The sequence below is a fragment of the Melanaphis sacchari genome, unplaced genomic scaffold (assembly GCF_002803265.2).
Source record: "Melanaphis sacchari strain LSU unplaced genomic scaffold, SCAv2.0 Contig4_pilon_pilon, whole genome shotgun sequence".
Taxonomy (NCBI): Eukaryota; Metazoa; Arthropoda; class Insecta; order Hemiptera; family Aphididae; genus Melanaphis; species Melanaphis sacchari.
The window spans coordinates 11321907-11343453 of record NW_020271335.1 but is presented as its reverse complement, the minus strand read 5'-3'; the positions used below and the strand labels follow the sequence as shown (position 1 = coordinate 11343453).

The following is a 21547-nucleotide window of genomic DNA, read 5'->3' as shown; positions in this document are numbered from 1 at the left end:
TGTATAATTAGATATTTATAAAAAATGTTTTTTTGAACCTAAAATTTGAAAATTTAATACAAGATTCTTAATGAGTATTTCAACCTGTATGTATAGAACAAAATTGTACTAGAAAGTCATATTATTTTTATGAGCATTTCAAGTTCAAATTTTTACGACATTGGATAATCATCAGTAAAATAATTATTTATCTTCAAACAATTTTTTATATTTCATTATATTTAAAAAAAATAATAATAATAACAAGGATACTTGAAATTTTAACTAAGTATTTAAATTATTATAATTTTCATTTATAATAAAATTTTCAAAATATTTTAAGTGTTTTTCAATTATTTATAGGCATGACAAATTTTTGAATACATATATGTATATTTTAATATATAGATGGTAATTTTCAGGTATATAATTATCCATAGTAATTTTTTTTAAATTTTAAATAACTTTCTTAATACTCCTCTCTCTGCATGTCGATACAAATATTCTTATTACAAATAAGTTGAAATACAACAGATTATATGTATACCTAATCTATTTTCTTTAACTGAATTTTAAAGCAATTTTATAAATATTATAGTAAGTAATTTATTCATATCATAAAATCGTTATGTATAGCGTATATGTACTTACCACGCCACGTACTTAACGTGTTACGTCAAATTTGATTAATGAATAAAAAAGTTTACTTAAGCTTATTTAAGCTCACTCAAGTGAAATATTCGTAAACTGTACAGTATACATAATAAGTTTATGTATAGTCTATATGTATATTTAACCATATTATGATCATTGCAGATATTCATACATAAATATATTGCATCATTGTTTATAAATAATACTATAATATTCATAATCAATGGTTATAAGTATTATAACTTATATGTAGTAAAATGTTACTTATTATATTATGATCTGCATATTGTACGTGATCCACGGTCTACATGTGGTAGGAAGCTTTACAAATATATATTGTAAAATGGGAAAACCTTTACAAATTTCTTTATTTAATGTTTATATAATAATTATAGTATATACCTAATAAATTTATCATTTATATAAGCATAATATATACCTAAATACAGAACAAATAGAGAATATTTTTATTGAAACAACTTATTTGGTTATTAAGCAGATAAGTCGTAGGTAAGTATAAATTATATATGTTATAAAATTATTATAATAACTAATAAGAAAAAAATTGAATAATAAAATTGTTTGTACATATTTCTTTGAAACGATCATACCTACGCCCAAAAAAACTTAAATTTTAGTATAACATTTTTAAGTTAAGCGGTGAAGAATTATACTTTTAACCTTTAGGAGGACAGTAAAATATGTCTGTGATTTGTGAAGGGAGACAAATTGGTTCCTCAATTAATATTTACGTTTTAAGTACTTAAAAGTATCAGTGGGGACACTGATGGACACTACGAGTATAGACAGTTGATAGTGTAATATACTGATACCAGTGAAGCCCATGTTTTATTTATTATGTATAAATGTATAATTTATGTATATTTATCTTTAATGTTCATGACAGATACTTAATAAGATCCGGTTCATCGCAATAAATTTACGTCCACAAACGTGAGTCAAAAATTCTTTTTTTATAGTAAATTAGAATTCAAAATAAAAAAAAACTTTTTATACTTTTACCTTGATTTTACATTTAAGAATAAAGATGCACTCATAAATTTATAAATATTACATTTAAGTTTAAGTTTTACTTAATAATCTATCTATAAATATTTTTATCTATACATTTTTTAGCTTAGTAAATGATAAAGCGATATTATATAATATACCTATATAAAATAATAATATATTCATATTATTCAAAATTTCAATGTTTTATTTAATGAAACAGAAATTCAATTCTAAAATGTCCTTCAAATAATTATTTTAAATGGTATACGATTTGCTCAATGTTTATATTATATGCAAATAATTTCAGTGTATGAAATAAATGTCTTAGGAATAAACCGTATTTATAGATTTTATACTATGGTTCAACTATAATAGGACATGTATAGAATTTTTATAAGTATCCAGTTTGGATGTTGTATATATATACATTTTATGAGATATAGTTGTGTGCGCTATGCAGTGCCGCAGTGGCGTAATTGGAGGTAAATTAAATGAGGTAAAGTTCCCTTATTTTCTTATTTTTTTAAACTAATGTATATTTGTTATTTATAAAATAATTATAGATCCATAAGAATAATTGTTTTTGTCACCATATTATCTTTAAACTTGTTTGTTTTTAATTTATTTTTCAGCCACTAGCAAAAAGATAAATGTGTTCTAACTTCTAACTTCCAAGTTCTAATTTAAACATTTAAACATTATCATCTTAACTATATTATAGTTTTGATTATTTAATATTTAAATTTTCCTCTCTTTTATACACACTATAATTATTTAAAAATGTAAATTTTTCGCTGTAACTTTGTAATACAAAAATGTTTATATCAATATCACGTACAGTGACCATAGCCATGGATAGATTTTTATTTTGATTAATAAAAATAAAATAAAATAGTTTTTTTGTATTGAATAAAGATAACCAATTTCTGTGATAAAGTTTACTGATAAACGATAATAAAAAATATTTTACCATTTTTGATGATTGGATGAAAAGATAAAAAATATAAAATAATTTATTATACACTTTAAAATTTCGTATAGTAAAAAATGATAATTTAAATTTTAAAATGAATTGCCTATTATTTGACATATTAGTTTATTAATATTTTATTATTTTTTCATAATTGCCTATAAAATATTAATAAAAATAAACATATATATGACAAAAATAATAATTGTTGTCATCATTTTAATATTTTTTTATATTTTCCATTATTTTTTATTTGCTATTTATTTTTTCAATTAAATTATTTTCGCTGTTTTGTATTAAATATTTTGAATTCGATTTTTTATTTTCTCTATTTTGGAGGTGAATCAGTACTTATACTCGTTATTTTTTATATTACACAAATTACAAGTGTGTCATATTAAACATAATTTTATAAGCTCTAAAGAAATCTGCTATAGTAAAATTTTCAATTTTTTTTTTTACCTACAAGCAATAGTTTTCTTACGCATAAGTTGAAAAAGGCGAATATTTCAAATGCCCAAGTATTATTCAAAAAAGATAAAATAATTTTAACATGTAATCATGTTTATAAAATACAAATGTAAATATTTAATGGAAAATTAAATCTTAATATTTATTCAATTTTTTAATTATAGTAAAATCAAAAAAAAAAAAAATCAATTTTATCGAAATCTGGTTTTGCATAAAATTTCAGTTTTTGAAAATAAATATAGTTATTTTTTTTATTGAAGACCTTTAAAATATCAATGATATCCCATTTTTTACTGGAAACCATCCTTAACGATACAATAAATTGAATCATTTTTACTATAGACCTATAAAGGAATAGATTGATATCAGAGAATAACATCGTGAAACAAAATTCACACACACTTAAAGTTCTATATTTCTATTAAATATAAAGTTTCAGCCATACATTAATTGGCTATCTCTTTTTGACAATATTGGCACTAGGCGCAACTAATAGAAGGATATAGCGAACGTGCATGGAATAAATAGAAAATTTCTAATGCTTATAAATAGCTTAAAATAGTTAAAATGATATTTTTTGTTGTAAATAGAAAATTTTAATATAAAAATTTGGTGAAAATTTCAAGTATTTATAGTAATTTGTTTATAAGTTGCACCAAAAAACAAAGTTAATTTTATTAAAAATTTGCGTTTTTCCTTAATTTTTTGTTTGTTTTTGCTGATTGCAAAAAAAAGTACTAATTAGGTCCACTTTATTACCAGAAATCTTCCCATTTTGAAAATCAAAATATTTTTACAATCCCAAAGGTGATGACTAGAACTAGGATATGAAGGCAATATAAACAATAAAAAATAAGAACGTGCAATATTAAAAATTAAAAAGTGTAATGGGTTTATGTTAAATTTTACAAGTTAGCATTAAAAATAAATTAACTACCATAAATTTGTAAAAATTTATGTATATACATTTTAAAAGCATTTACCTACTTAGCCGTTTAGGCTGAGAGCATAAAATGGTATACCACTTGGACACAAATTAATTCTACGCACCAATAGACAAAAAACATTATAAAAAAATAATGATTTTAATGATAGTGTGTGTTTGTATAACTATATGATGTTGAAAATAGCAACATGCGTTTTATGCAAAATTCGGTCTTAACTCATATAATGTTATTGATACTGAACATTTTAATAATCATTATCATAATAAACCTAGCGAACAAGACATCGTCCGGAAAAAATTAAATAATAATCTAAAAGAAAAAGCGATAGAAAAGATATTGGTGTTACCATTGAAAGATAAATGTGTAATATTCGGATACAAAGTTTGAATTGTACCCATTTTCTTTATACATATAAAGTGCTGCGTCAAATATTATTAATCTGTGTGAAAAAGATACAAATTTCCAGGACTTTATTTTCTTGGAGAATTTCAACTATTACATTATCCATTTAGCAGTGTCCTGAAACTGTGTTTTTGTCATTATAAACCTATATTTTATATAAAAAATAAAAAAAATTTTTTTTTCATCACGAATGTTTAACAAAAACTCTTCATAACATTTATCAAAGTACTCAAAAACCTTTTTCGGCTTTTCGTAACATTGATTCGCATATCGCATGTAATATTTCGATAAAAAAGATCTAAAAATACCATTGTTTAATTTATGTATAGGGGTATTTGCCGCCACTAAAGCATTACACAATTCGTTAATTTTTGCTAACCCATTTTTATACTTATTCCTTCTGATTTAAATATTGCAGTAAATGGAAATTGTTTTCACTTAATACTTTAACGTTCCAAATTTTACAGTATAAAATTAATCTATTAGTTGAAAATATAATTTCGTCGAATTTTGTAATATAGTTTTTTAACTAAGAACTTAGTTTAACTTTTGGTATATTGCAGAAAAAACTGTATGAAATAAATGTGAAATCGACTTAACGACAATTGACGAATGCGAACTTCATTTATTATCTTAGAAAATAAATGAAACACATTCTGAACGGTTAGATTAGGTCTTTTCTTATATAAAAATTTGTCTTCTATTATTATAAAAGAAAGGCATTTTCCTTCAAATTCGAGCCATAATAATGAAAAATAGAAAATCAATATATTCATCGCTCTATTTAGTATCTAAAACTAATTAACTAGTACATAATAAAAATTAATAAATTATCTTTATCAAAACATGTTAATTCAGAGAAAATTATTGAATCGAATATTTAATTCAATACCGTGCTTATGAGTTATGAACTAGTTCATATTTTAAATTAACTTTCTGTGTTATACGTAGATTTATAGGATAAACTTTGCTAAATTGGAGACCAGGGTCTAGGTAATAATATAATCCTGATTCCCTATTTATCATATTTAAAATAATAATAAAATTAATATCATACCATTTGATAAAGCTGCATCATTTTTAAAATGTTAACCGTCTATTGACAATAATTGACATAGGTACATTATTCTCCATGACCACTTTTTACCCAGTGGGAAGTACACAGTGCTTCTGTTATTTTACTTATTATAGGCCATTGATAATTTATATTTAATATTTAGTAAAATTTAATGTCTATTACAATTTACAGAGACTATTCAGTGTCTATGACGATATACTTTATAGTACTATACTATTTGAAAATAAATCAATTTATTAAGTTATTTTAAACCACTTATTATCGAACAGTAGCCTGCTGTTCGGTAGTCGAACCCATGGCATAAACATTTAATACTTAAAAGTCGAAACTTTCAAAGTAGTAAATACTTATACAAAAAGCCAAAAGGGGTTTCGAAAATGCGTTTACATTTACAAATTACAGTGTTGCCGTGAGAACGGTGTTTTAATCAAAAATAAAAACATTGTGAGTTATCAAATTGTTGTCAAGTAACTTACCTATTTGATATCAAATGTTTATAAAATAACTAACAGTAATCAGTAATACAGATTTAAATGTTAAATAATAAATAAAATAAGATTATAAAATTATAATACGCTACATATGAATGAGTGATGATTACTATACACAGTTTAAATTATTTTTTTACATCAATAAATATACAATATATTATCTAACCTCGGTAAGTTTATTTTATAAAATGCATTTTTGCTAATCAAAAATGCCTATGGTTGTGACAACGTCAGACTAATTTACAATAATATGACGTTTCATTCGTTTTATAGCTTATTGTTCAGCTTCATTTCAAAGCACCTACCTATCAATAATTATCAATGGAATATATGTCTGCGATTCCATTGCCAAATTCAATCATAGAAATATGTCGTCATGTCGATCTTGTTATTCTTATTTGGCTGAAATAATGATATTTATTTGTTACCAAATCAGTGATTTTCTTAATTAATTACAATTTTTATAATATCTGCAGTCTGCAACTTTCCTATTTGCTCATTCGATTTGATTACGCATGTTTTAATTTATTATTAATTCAGTAAGCAATAACTAGTGACAATCATTATACAATAATTTAGTCGTAGTGACAAGCTCTTCCTTATTATCTATACTTAGTCGAAAAATAACAGAAAAATAGTAAACATTTAAATACAAAAAAATTTAAACGAAGATTGCCCATGTTGTTTTTGAGAACCTGTATGTAATGTTTTGTTTTGAAATAATATTTTCAAATTAACAATAAATTATATTTATAAGTTATAACTTGTAATGTTAATATTGTGCATTGTTATTATATGATACATTATTGTTGATAATGTTGATATTACGTTTATGATTAAGAGTTATGACTAAGTAATATTATTAAATACTGAATAGGTACTATCAATGAATAGATAATAAATTTTAAAAGTGCGTAAACAAATCTTACCAATACCTTATCAGTAATTAATTATCATTATTCAGCCGATTTATTAACACCAAATTGTTTATGGTCACCATCGAGATTATAATTATATATTATATTATTATATACATATCTACTGTTTATGCCGTTTATGGTAATTAATATTTTTAACTGTTAGTATAATGCCTTCGCCAATTATCATTATAATTGTTATAATTATTATTACTATTATTTTTATTTGCTGTAAATAATATTTATATTGTTGTATTCAATGATACTTGATATGATAGGTATATCAAACATCTGCTATACCAACCTTATTAATTTATTAATTACTGATATCTTAAGAGATGTTAGGTTTTTAAAATTTTTCCAATGAATAATGATCGAAATATATAATTTTTGGATGAAAATGTGTTCAACAAAAGTGTAATTGTGGAGAAATGGATGGAAAAAAATTAATGCATTTTCAACAACGACGTTCAAAAAAGAAGAAAAAACTTGATTTATATTTTAAGCAGATCATAGATGTAAAAATTCCATAACAGAATAATACTTATCATAACACAAACATACAATCTAAAACTTCTTTTTTTTTATTTTATGAAAATATTTAAAATTTGTACTAGATCGGCACAAAAAGCAAATATGATAACATTATAATTTATAAGAATGAAAAATTATCTGAAGTGAGACTATCCAGTGATAGAACTCGACATGTTATATTATTTTAACTTAGCAAGTCTCTTTAATACTTTCTTTTGAGCTAGTAAGTAGGATTTAATTTAAAACTTAATAGCTTAATATAAAATAATTATAAAAGCAAAATCCTTAATAGCTTATTTATGAAAAAAAAGCCATGTAAAAAAATAGCATTTTAACTTATCCAAGACTAACGGTCACCGCATACTATATTAAATATTATAGTACATTCAAAGTGTTATATTGTATATTATATTTTGTTGGGAATTTTTTTTCTTTAAGAGAAAATGCTTATAGTTTAATACAAAATTAAATTTACAAACCAAAAAGTAGAAAACTTATCGAACTGCTCATAAAATTCAACCATATACAATAAATATGATTATAAATGATATTTTTAATCATGCAACTATGTGAGACTAATGCTATAATATATATATATATATATTGTTAGTAGATACTAGTTAAATTACAGAAAATTAAAAAATTTGTAAAGTAAAATATGTGAGGGGTAACAATAATTAGATGTCTCTAATAAATGTATACCTATAAGGTAAATGCTTATATTTGCCATCTCGTAATTACGCCATATAGTATGAAATATTTTAATATATATTATATGTAAACTATATATGTTATTAATAAATTGCAACAATTGCATTATTAAAAACTTTTTATTTGTTTTATTTTAGTAGTTTCATCTTAAATTTTATGTTGTCGGTACATGTAGTTAATAGTCATACCTATGTATAAATTATAAATCGTGAGAAAGCAAAAAAAATGATCCGAATTTTGTAGCTCATCAATCTATTGAAATATTGGTGATAATGAATTCAGACTTTCATATATAGCTATACTTAAATAAGGTTATTTTAATTTTTCTTTATTTCCTTATAAGACACATTAAAAATCTACAAAAAGCGATTAAATGTAAAAACTAAAAATAATATATTTAGAAGGCTTTAAATAATTCAATATGATTGCTCTGGGAATTTGAGATCAATGAATCAAAAATTTATCCACTATTCAGAATATTTTGTTAATATCTACACAACGATCTGCGTTTAGTAAATGTATTATAAGTATTATTTTTTACAACACAATTTCAATACATTTTATAATTAAAACTAGGGATGTGGGATAAATATATTAATGGAGTGTTCATGAAAATACATTTGTGTTTTAAAATGCTAAGCACAATAATTATATTATGTTATTTGTAAAGTACCTATTCACATCATTCACGAAAATAATTTTTATTGTGAATTATAATATGATTATTTGAACAAGAAACAATTTATTGACAAACAAATAAATTAAATTAATATAAATTGAGTATATCCGTTTAATGGTTAGATATAATAAATATTGTTGAATATGAACATTACAGTCTATTACAATCATTGTAATGTTTAGTATTAAGTATGTGATAGATCACGTTATATTTATATTACTTAGTACTTATTATTATTATATATTTTATATGTTACCTATATATTATATAAAGTGAAATATTTAATGTTTCGAATGTGTCACCGAAAATTATTTGAATACAATGAAGTTTTCAAGAAGTAAAAGCTTAAAATCAACATTTGATAAATACGTCATGTAAAATCTTCAGATTTTTTATCATAAAATAATTGTTTAATTTAGGAATTTTAAAATAAAAAATACATAAAAAATATGAGGTACGCAAGTGATATACCGCTCTACTGTACAATATAGGTGACGAATGAATCATTATTTGTGTGTGTTAATTTTGAATTCTATAATACATCATTTATCAATACACCATTGTATATAAAAAACGATTCAGAGTGGAAATTATGTCAGCCTGTATCACCAAGTGATATTTTTTATTAAATATAGCTATTAAAGTTACTTATTTGACTTTCATTTTTATAGTAGAATAATATAATTTTTTCTCAAAATATTACATTCATAACATTATCATAATATTAATTATTATTAATATTTAGTTATTATCATAAAAAATCTATACCAGATTAAATATATTATTAAACTTATTTAACTCAACATATTTTTGTAAATAACACGAAACAGTAAAAATAAATGCATAGTACTTATATATTATATAGATAGTAGATATTCATTTAAAATAAATTAAAAATGTCATTGCTTGTAATAAAATTCATAATATAAAATACATAAATTTTAAGTTTTCACGACTGATATTTGTAAATTTTAACAAAATAATTAACATGTTGTTATTTATCGTTTAAATAAGTAGGTAATATCGTCTTGACTGGAACTTAAAATGTTTATAAAAAATAATTATCTTACACATTATTTAGATTTTATGATTTCAGTATGAAAACACTTATGAAAAATCTTGTATTAAATTTTCAGAACTAAGATACAAAAAAAATTTTTTTATGAATTTTTAGCTACAAAATAATTTGAAATTTGCATTTTGATGAATTTCGTAAAACTTCTAACTTTAAATAATAGATTGAAATACATAAAAAGAACCTTATATTAAATTTTCAAATTTTAGGTATGAAAACATTTTTTTGAATTTCTAACTATAAAATAATTTATTAATTTTCGCGATTTTTATCGCTGTCGTTTACTAATTACTAAATCTAATATTTATCATTCATAAGACTAAATTATACTAGGTTTATACTTGACACCCGTATTATTGTATTATACATTTTAACATTGTTAATCGTTATGTAATAAACTAATGATTTTCAAGCTTAGTGTATTAATATTAATGTATAATTACGTACTATGATTAAAATCTAATACATAATAGTAATAGTAATAACACTATTAACAGCAATAATATTTTAGGTTCTATAGTTTTAATTTATAATTGAAACGCTTAAAACAAACTTGGCATTTCTTCAATATATGTATTGCCAATATAAAATTAAAAAAAAAACCATAATATAGTATAATATGCAAAGAAATAAAAATAGGGTATTGTAAATGGCAAGATGCCATGGTTCATAAAATTACAGAGATGGGCATTTAAAGAAGAAAATAAAGTATTAAATAAAGAAACTTGACAAAAATAAAACTACATATTAAATATAATATTAGATTAGTATTATTAGGTATAGTATCGATTTGTACTGAGAACCTGCTCTGCAGCGTTCAATTTTTGAAGTAATACTGTAAGGTTAGTTGAACAACGGTTTGTTGGATGTTTGGATTGTTATATACTGAGGAACTCTTAGTATTTTTATTCCGAAGTGGTTACCTCCATTACAGAGAAATGACAGTGATTCTACTCTCTTAACACTCTAGACCAGGGGTCGGCAACCTTTTTAACCACACGGGCCATTTTTTTTTTCAATTGTTCATCAAGGGCCACATTAAAAAAAAAAAATGACATATTATGATATAATACTTATAATTGTATTGCTATTATGAAACGGTTAGATTAGATTTTATTTATAAAGGAAAAAGAATTATATAATATTGAAAATTATATGAAAAATGTTATTGAACAAAAGTAAAACATAAAAATTAACCACCTTTGTGCGGGCCATCAAAAATTGCTCTGCGGGCCGCGGGTTGCCGACCCCTGCTCTAGACAATCGCAACCTGCGAGTTAGTGAAAGATGCTCATCTGTGATCGAGGTCTGAATCAGAGACAATGGGCGTCGGCAATTTTTCTACTCGCTCAATATGCCTAATAAATAATAACTATTTAAAAATAAGTGAGAAGATGCGGTCTAAATTTTAATGTAGGTATAATATTAAAAAAAAAATTAGATAATTGTAGGCCGTATATAGTTATTTGTTTATTTACTGATTAGGAGTATTAGATAAACTCGATTTCAGATTTGGGTTTTAAAATGTACATCTCTAATCTGTCCTATAGATAGTTTATAAACATAAGTAATAAGACACTTAATTGTGCATTTTTTTAAATTATAAACGTAATATTAGCTGCAACTACTAACTAGAATACTAGACCTTATATTTTGGGATTATTTAAATTATACAAATTTTAGGTAGATATGATACAATATTTCTAATACCTAATAATAATTATATTAATTAACTATATTTAGTAATAAATAACTAGTGTCTATATTAAGAAATTGCCCTGTCTTCAGTTCTAAATATGTAATCATATCTTCATTTTTTAATTAATTTGATAAAACGTTTTTATTGTATCATATTTAATCAGGGAGGGATTTGCACACAGGCTACATATTAAACTGCACCAGAGCTCTCACTATACATCATACACTTAAAAAAAAAGAAACTTTCAATAACAAATTTGCATTATTTTCACCTATACGGCTATACACTAGATGAGCTTAGGGACATAAAAATTCTAAATCTGACCTTATGTTTAATAGTGATACCCAAATTTGAAATCATTCTTGTATTATCCTATAATTTGTAGCTATTTTTTATTCCTCACATTATCGAAATCAATACCTAGGTAAACTAGTTTAAGTACAAAATTAATCAAAGTATTTGAGATTGTTAAGCAGTACCTGTTGCAGTAGTTTAATAGCTTATAATCATTGTAGATTTCATTAAAATTTTAATACTATTTTTTTATTTATTGTTTGGTTTCATTAGTTAACTATCTAAGTTATTACTGTAAAAACTATAGCTAAATCAATAAAGAAAAATAAATATGATTAATAATTAAAATGTTATATTATTTACAATACTGTCAATACTTATAGATAAATTATTGATTATAAATCTTAAATGGTTTGTATTGTTTATTTGTTTGTTATTTCATATCTCATAATAGTCATAAAAGGTAGGTACATAGTCGTCATGCATCATCTCTTACATAATTATAAGTATTATTGTGTTAGCCACCATTAGGTAGGTATATATTTATGTATATGTACCTACTTATAATAGTCATTCATCAAATATTGCCATCCCTATTCCATTCTTTAATTTTAAATTTATTAAATTGATTTTTAAAATTTTTGAATATATCATATTTTCAAATAGGTAAATACCAAGTTACATTTAATGAGTGTCTCATTGCAAAATAATTCTGGTTAGATTTTAAAATATTAATCAACAACATTTGATAGGTTATTTGGAAAGTAATAATTAATAACTAATAATATACTTGGTACCTATCTACATACATAGTTAAATTTAAATACTCAGATAAGATTACATGTATTACCAATATTTAATGTTTTTTTTTTTTATTATTATTATTATTTTATTTTACTTGACTTATTAACCAAACTACTTCTGTTTTTTAAACATACCTGTTATATCACTTATATCCTTACTTCCTTTATAGTGGCTAAGCATACACAAGTACATGACGTTTAACAACTCAGAAACTATATACTTTGTTGAATCTATACTTAGATAGGTGGGTAACAATAAAAAATGTCTTTAAACAAAACATAACATTGAACAGAGTATTAGAAATATCAGAATATACTAAGCTATTCCCTAAGCTTAATGTTTAGAAAAAAAATATTTAACCAATAGGTTTTATATTTTAAAACGTATACTTTTATATGGGTACCACAACTTGACACTTGATACACTGGTAAAATATTTAACGATTTGCATTATTTTAAATTTATAATTATTGCTCGTATAATATTCTAAATAAATAAATAGAAATAAATCATATTTATTTTAAATGGTAAATATATATTATGAAACTACAAAAACAGGAAATTTTAAAATAAAATACAAAAATATACGCGGTGGCGCGATCTGGTTACCGCAAATAGTAGTGGTCACGTTCGTTGTTCTTTACAATTGCACAGGTCATAATTTATTATAGAAGACAGTTGACGCCATTCAACTGTACTACTAGCGTTACGAGTGGTCAACATACATATTAATGTTATGATATTGTTAATATTGTTTTACCATTGATTATAAACATTACGTACTGCTCAGTGCTCAGTGCTCAGTACTCACTGGGCGGTTTTACGGCGACGTACATATAATTCTCGGTAGATGGCGATAAGAGCCAACAATACTAATAAATATTAAATTCGTATTTCATTCCAACCGCCGTAACGCCTGTAACTATGATGGAACGGGGTGCAGTTGGTGCAGGACGTGCAGGTAGCCAGGTATTACTGGTTTTTAATTTTGATCGTGACTTGTCGTGACGTTCACCATTCTGACGTATTTACTGTTTGCTATTTTTATTTTGAAATAGTTAAATATTAAAAATATTTATTATTTGGCGCAGGGTAAAACGGTCTATGACAAAAGCGATACGGGCTAATATTAATAATTATATTTAATACGATTTTCACCGATTTATATTTTGTATATTTTTTTTAACAGTGAAAATAAAATTGTAAAATATTGTAAACAATTATAATTTACCGAAATTACTACACAGTACACAGTTAGGTGTATGATATTACAGTATTATTAACACCCTTCTGATCAATAGGTATTTAACATAAAATAGTTTGGTATTTTAGTTACTAAATTGATACAACGTAATATTAAGTCCTGAGTTGTTTACGATGATAAGTGTTAACCTATATTTGTATTGTAAAATTCTTATTTTATCCTATTTTAATGCTAGTTAATTAATTAATGGTCGAAATTGTGTAAAATTAGAATACAAATAATTAAATATATTTAAAAAATTTATTAATTAGTAGGTTAATTAGGTATGATATAAGGGTGGTTATTCGTCCCGGATTTCCCGAGACGTTACCGGCTTATGTCTTCGTGTTTCGGACAAAGTTTCTTGGACACCAATTTGCATTGGTTTTGAAGTTTGAACTATTGTATAGTAAGTAGTAACGTCCCAGAATTTGAAGTTGTTTTCATAATTCTATTACTTGGTTATCGGTTTTATTTTAAGCAAAGCCTAATCATAAATAATAAATATTAGTTATTAAAATAATATTTGATAACGAACGTTGGCGGTTGGCACGTATGACGCTTTCTAAATTTAGTCAGCCTACTGTCTTTGGCTTCTGATTACATTAATTTTACAGTCGGGAAAACCATATCATGATTTTTTAATTTCAAGAATTAAGATGACGAAAGATAATATTTAATATGTATTTAATATAAAATTATAATGTGTAGTTCATTAGTTTGTGATTATAGTTTATACACATATCACACTATTCACTACATCAGTCATCAGTAACCATTTATTTGTCGACAATGCAAGTCGTAGTGTATATGAAATCTACGGATTGTCTCGCACGTAATTTGCACTTGAAAGTGTCGTAATTTTACTTCATTTTTTTATGTAGTGACTACCTATGCCGCTTTAAATATCATAATTTTGAAGAGCAGTTGCAAAATTATTTTCCATTTATTAATATAATTTATAATTTTAATGTCCCGGACTTCTTAAAACTTAATCTGGTTATCCTAGGTATAATATATTTTAATTTTAAAACAATAATAAGACATAAAGTACCAACGATTATTTTGTCGTTTAGTTATTTTAAAATTTCCCTCCATTTACATAATAATTGTTTACATTTTTCGTATAAGTAAGCTTTATTATTTGATAATACAATATTTTAATACAAAATTTATGATATAGTTTCAAGTGTTTCGAACTTTCGACCAATTTGAAGATAAATAAATCATTGTTCTAATTATTATCGTACGAACAAACCAATGAATAAATAAAATATTTTTAAATAATGTAGATGTCTCTCTTGTTGATAAATTTAATTCGTAATATTTACAATTTATATTGTACTGATATTATTGATAGTGACTGTGTTATCGGAATGTCGGATGATAATGTTCGTGACCCATCAGTGATTTTTAAAATAAATGAACACTAATTTCGTCTTTACCCGTCGATGATCACATGATTTTATTGCTCATTTAGGTAATGGAGTGTTAATGGACAATGTCGTCGAAAGTACCGACGGGCCCCCGTGAAGTCACGATAACGAAGAGCGTCACCGGCTTCGGATTTAATGTTCGTGGTCAAGTTAGCGAAGGTGGTCAACTTAAAAGTATAAATGGTCAACTCTACGCTCCTTTACAGCATGTCAGTGCTGTACTTGAAGGAGGAGCAGCGTATGACGCAGGGATTCGAAAAGGAGACAGGATCCTCGAAGTGTAAGGCTTAAGCTATTTTGGGTGTTTCTTTTCGTATTTTTTTGAGCCATTAAATCATTTATGAAATTTGAATTCCTATTAATATTAATTTGAGGTGTAAAAAATATTAAAACTTCATAATGTTGTATTTGGTGCTTAGAAACAATGTGAATGTTGAAGGATCAACACATAAACAAGTCGTGGATCTGATTAAATCGGGCGGTGATGTGTTGACATTGACTGTAATTTCTGTCACACCTCAAGTATGTTAATATTTTTATTATATTATGTTCTTAGATAGATATTAACCAAACACATTTGAAATATGCTAAGCTGTTTTTTAAAATTATTGATAAAATTTTATGGTCAATAACAGATAGAAATTTTGACTTCAAGTTTTTCTTGAATTTAATATTGGTTAACAGAATTTAATTATAGAACAGCTGTATAAATACAATATTTATAACTTATTATTAAAAAATAAATTAATGCAAAGTTAGTATTCTATAATCAATAAATAGTAATAGTTAAATTTTTACTGATTTTTTTCAAACAATCAGTTATGACCTGATTACATTAAATCTTCATTATGTCTGTTTTCAATATATAACATACCAAATTTTTTGTTTAGAATTATAAATTTTACTTTTATTTTTAAAATTATAGTGATTTGACTTAAAATTAAATTTAAAGGTAAGTATATTATCTAGAGCCCCACTTAGGCTTTTTATAATATTTTAGTTTTGAAACAAGTTATAAGCATTTTAAATTTTTTAAAAACTTATATAGTTTAAAATTGCTGTTGTATTTAAAATGTAAAATAAAACCTGGTATGACCTAGAAAATAGTTTTACTTTTAAATTTGATGATAGATTATTTAATATTTAAATAGTAGAGTTCAGTGAATTATTCTGAATGTATATTTTAATATTAAGTATATTGTGTATTTTTAAATTGAAAAAATATATGGTGGTTTAATACTAAAATATTCTCTTGCAGATACATCAACATTAGTTTTACTTTTAAATATTGGTGTCCTAAGTTTGTATCTTTATCTTATAATCTAGGTAAACAATTTATCAGAATTAAACATTCTTATTTAGATAAGTAATTGTTAAAAAATAATAAATTAAAACAATAATTTGTGTAAAGTAGATTCTTAATAACTGCTTAAAACTGTAAGAAAATTAAAAATATATAAAACTGGAAGATTTTTAAAAATGTTGTGCATAGTAGCTCATAATAAAGAACACGGTGGTATGTGACTTTTTTCAGTCATTAACTAATATACTTTAATGATAATCTTAATCATCACTTATTTTGGTTACTAGTGTTGTGGTTGTCACATCTTTTTGTTTCCATTTTAGATATGACATGAGTGTAATAGATTCACAAAACTTCAGCCAAAATGTTGAGTAGTGATTTTATATTATTTATTGCGTTTTAATAAAAAAATAAAAATAAAAGATTTTATATAATATCAATCTACTTTTATAAAATATTGATAGTCATAATTAAAGCTTGATTTAAAATAGCTTAGAAATTAAGTTAAGGTGTTTTTGTTTCTTGTAAACTAAATTTATAGTAATAAAGAAGAATTTTTAAAGGTAGAAATATGACTTAAAAAAATAAAACATTTTTGTATACATTTTATATTACTTTAATAAATATTATGTATTGAATGTATGTTATTATATTTTAGGAAGCTGAAAGACTTGAACCAAGTGAAGATCAGTCTACTTACAATTATATAGATTACAGCGATAAAAGATCATTACCAATATCTGTCCCAGATTATCACACAGTTGATAAAGATGGAGACAAATATGTGGTAAGATATTAATATGCTTTTAACTTTTTATAATATATCATGTATCTTAATGGTTAATGAGTAATGATTAAGACTAATTATTATGTTATTCATTAATTATCATACTTTCACGTCTTTAAAACGTAAAAATAAATCAAAAAGTGGAATTTTATATCAGAATTATAAAATATTTGGCACTCAAAAAGAAAATATTAAGATTTCATATTATCATGTATTTTTTAAAATAAAATTGAGTTATTTTTATTAAGCAAATTTTAATTTTAAAAACAAATTTTTTTATTCACCTAAATATCCAAAATGTATATTTTGTAAAATATGATTTATTAGTGTTCTAAGTTTCTTAAAAATATAAAAAATAGTTTTGAATTTGAAATATAATTAGTTTTCTCTTGATATAGTTATATTGTTTTGTATCAAAATCTTTTACTTACATTTTTTTTTTCATTTTGATTAAACCATATTTAACATTTATTTTATCCATTTTAATTGTAGTCATTTGGAAAAAAAGTAAAAAAATTTTTACTAACATAACTACTATTTAGGTGTTTAATATATACATGGCTGGTCGTCACTTATGTTCAAAACGATACAGTGAATTTGCTAATTTACATGCTAACCTCAAAAGAGAGTTTATTGGATATAGTTTTCCTAAGCTTCCAGGAAAGTGGCCATTTACGTAAGTTCTAAATAAAACACTTATATACAATAAATAATGCATTTTTTTTAAATAGGTTAAGTGAACAACAACTTGATTCAAGAAGAAGAGGTTTAGAGTTATATTTGGAAAAAGTATGTGCTGTTCGTGTGATAGCTGAGTGTGAAATTATGCAAGATTTTCTAGCTGATTCCGGCAACATACAGGTAATTATATTAATCTGTTAGACTTTAATATATTTAATATTTTCATTTAATTTTTGTTTACAGAATATTGACTCCATAGTGGATTTAAAAATAATTTTACCTGACCGAGAAATAGTAGTTATTAGAACTAAAAAAAATGCAACAGCTGATAGTGTTTACAACAGTGTTGTCGATAAAATACAAATGGCTGAAAATGTAGCAGATTATTTTTACCTATTTGAAATTGTTGAGTATAACTTTGGTGAGTATCAAAATGTTTTAATGCAATCACATAATATATTTTTATCATTATTTCAAAACATTCAAAATTTGTGTTTTATACATAATTTACTTGTAACACTAATTCATTATATTTTATTAGAAAGAAAAATTCAACCAAATGAAGTTGCTCATCAACTTTATGTTCAAAACTACCGTACAGCTAGTGCTAGTTGTTTATGTATAAAACGATGGCTATTTAACCCTGCCATTGAAATTCGACTTATAGAATCAGATAATTTAGCTGCTACATTTATTTTTTGGAGTACTATAGACGAAGTTGATCGTAATCATATCATTGTAGGAGACCGTTTATATGAATTAAAAGCTTTGCAAGATTCTTCCAAAAAATTAGATGTAATTATTTTTATTATTTTATTTTATCAATTAATGCTAGATGATATTTTTTGAGTTAATTTATAAAGTTTTTGTTGTAATGTGAAATATTAAGTAAAAATTTAAATGTGTATTTTTATAGTATTTAAAAATGGCTAAAGAATTACCTGGTTATGGCGAAGTAATATTTCCACATTGTCCGTGCGACTCTCGAAAGACTGGTCATGTAATGGCAGCTGTTGGTTATTTAGGTCTTAGACTTATAGCATGTACTGAAGATGGTACTCTTGAGGTAATATTAATTAATTGATAATTACCATAGAATAGATATTTATGAAAAAAATGTATACAAATATGCTTAAATATTTTATTAATGAGAAATAATGTTTCATTGAATAAATAAAGTATAATATAAAAAAAAAAAATAATAGAATTGCATTACTAAAATATATTAAATTGCTAAACATATTGTTTAATCTCAAAATATACATATTCTCTTTTAGTAAAATATTTTAATTTAAGTGCTGGATAATTTTAATAAATAGGTTGTTTATTAGTAATACATTGCTGTATTTTGTTTATACATTTTTAATTTTATAAATTAAAAACAAGTATTATAAAAATATAGTAATTTAAATATTAATTCAGTTGGTGACTCCTATAATTATACCAAAATTAAAGTTAAAATAGAAAATATCGTGTAATAAAAAGTATATTTTGGGTATTGATTGGCATTCTTATTTTACATTTTGATAATTTGATACATACATTTAAAAAAATGTAAGTGTATAGTAATATAGAATTAAGAATATCTTGACTGAGAATAACTAGTGGGAGATATTAAAATGGTTGCATTTAGCTACAAAATTTAGCATGTTTGTGAACATTTAAAATAATTTATATTTTTAGTCAAAATCTTGATATTATTTATTTTAAAGTATACAATTATATTTTTTCAATATTTATAATTAAGTAACTAAAATAAATATTAAATAGAACAATAATTAAAATAATACTAGCAAGTACATTAGTCATTGCTTGTTACAGAATCAAATTGTTGAATTTACATGGAAAACTATCAAATGCTGGGAGGTTGATGAAACTAATGGATTATTTAGTTTTCAGTTTCAACGTGAAGAAAAAAGCCCTAAAAGTGTTAAATTACATACTCCTTATGTGAGTATTTTATATTTTGTGAATAACAAAATATTTTTTTTTTTATATTATTGTTATATCATACTAATTTATTTATATCTAATTTTATATGCACTGTTTATATATACAGTTTACATTCCTAGCAGACTGCTTTAATCGAATACAAGAGGAATCATGGAAAATTAAAACACCATAAAACAATAAATTCAAAGTAGTATACATCTTGCGTGTGTATGAAATATTTAATGATATTTTATGATTATATGAAATAAAATACCTAAATAGTATTATTGCAATATATATATATTTATTTTTTTGGTATAAGCTTTGATTGATGAATAATATTCTATTTTCCATTTTATGATCCTCAATTATTTCAAGTTCAACTTTAAACAAAGAATAAAGAAAATGTGATAGTAACAATAGGCACTTTTTAAATTGTTTATTATTTTGAATCTCATTAAAGTCTATTGTTTAGGTTTCTATTTATTAACTAATTAATTTCCCCTTTAAAAAAAATAATAGTAATTATCTAAAAAAAAAAAAACAATTTATTATGAAGTATATTTTTAAGATTAAAATCTTGAAATTTATTTTTTTACTATGTTCAATTTAAATTTACTTTTAATTTTGTTTTACCATTTAGTATGATTTTATTTCATTATAATTTGTAAGTGGGAAAATGTTGAAGTTTTATTTTATTAAATAGAATATAATATGTAATCTGATTAAAAAAAATCTTAAATCTAAAGCTAAAATACATTTTCATTTGAAATTAGTTTTTATAATTATTAAATAAAAACAAATTATCATAATAAATTAGAGAAAATTAAGAATTATAAAATCATTTAAATTAATTATAATGTAACAAATTAAAAGATTTGTTTTTAACTAATAATTTGTTGAATATTTGTAAAATCTAGTTCTTGTTAAACATTCCCAAGCATGATTAGAGTTTTAATGTATGGAATCATATTTTCCACCATTTAAATGTATTCCTTACTAGTTTTCCTGTGATTCTTCTTTCGATCTACTTTTATTTCTTTGTATTGTATTTATATAAAATTGTATTCTGATTAATTGTCTTATTGACATACGTTTTATTTACATTATACATATTCAATAGCTTATGTATAATATGAATATAATTATATTATATTTTTTTCCATCAAATACAATTATAGTGCCAGGATTGTAATTTAGGCCATTCATAAAGCTTCGGTTTTATTTTCAATTGTTTATATCTTAAAACTTTTTAAACAATAATACTTTGTTTTAATAATTATTTATTATATTATTTTATATTATTATTGCAATATGTTATGTTATACTTTGTAATGATTGAAAGACATTTTTTTAAAAAATTATTTTGTAATAGGCACATAATAACTTTTATTCCATTAATTGTATTATACTGAGTGTTTAACAAGTGATCATATGAATATGTTTA

The 21547-nt window shown here is 23.5% G+C and overlaps 1 protein-coding gene across 1 annotated transcript; it reads left to right on the top strand.

Moving 5' to 3' along the window:
* The first annotated feature begins 1533 nt into the window (after nucleotides 1-1533).
* Nucleotides 1534-20397, top strand: LOC112599110 (sorting nexin-27). Its single transcript, XM_025345859.1, has 11 exons — nucleotides 1534-1587; nucleotides 15442-15677; nucleotides 15817-15919; nucleotides 17359-17487; nucleotides 18030-18163; nucleotides 18219-18348; nucleotides 18412-18589; nucleotides 18710-18963; nucleotides 19085-19234; nucleotides 19990-20118; nucleotides 20228-20397. The coding sequence occupies exons 2-11, from the start codon at nucleotides 15463-15465 to the stop codon at nucleotides 20291-20293; spliced, it is 1488 nt and encodes a 495-aa protein (XP_025201644.1). The 5' UTR covers nucleotides 1534-1587; nucleotides 15442-15462; the 3' UTR covers nucleotides 20294-20397.
* The last annotated feature ends 1150 nt before the right edge of the window (nucleotides 20398-21547 follow it).

What these genes read in the sequence shown, in the direction of transcription:
- LOC112599110 (XM_025345859.1), top strand. Translation starts at nt 15,463, where the DNA reads ATGTCGTCGAAAGTACCGACGGGCCCCCGTGAAGTCACGATAACGAAG. An exon ending in GGAGACAGGATCCTCGAAGT is followed by an intron (nt 15,678 to 15,816) that starts GTAAGGCTTAAG and finishes TTTGGTGCTTAG; the next exon opens with AAACAATGTGAATGTTGAAG. An exon ending in TTAAATTACATACTCCTTAT is followed by an intron (nt 20,119 to 20,227) that starts GTGAGTATTTTA and finishes TTATATATACAG; the next exon opens with TTTACATTCCTAGCAGACTG.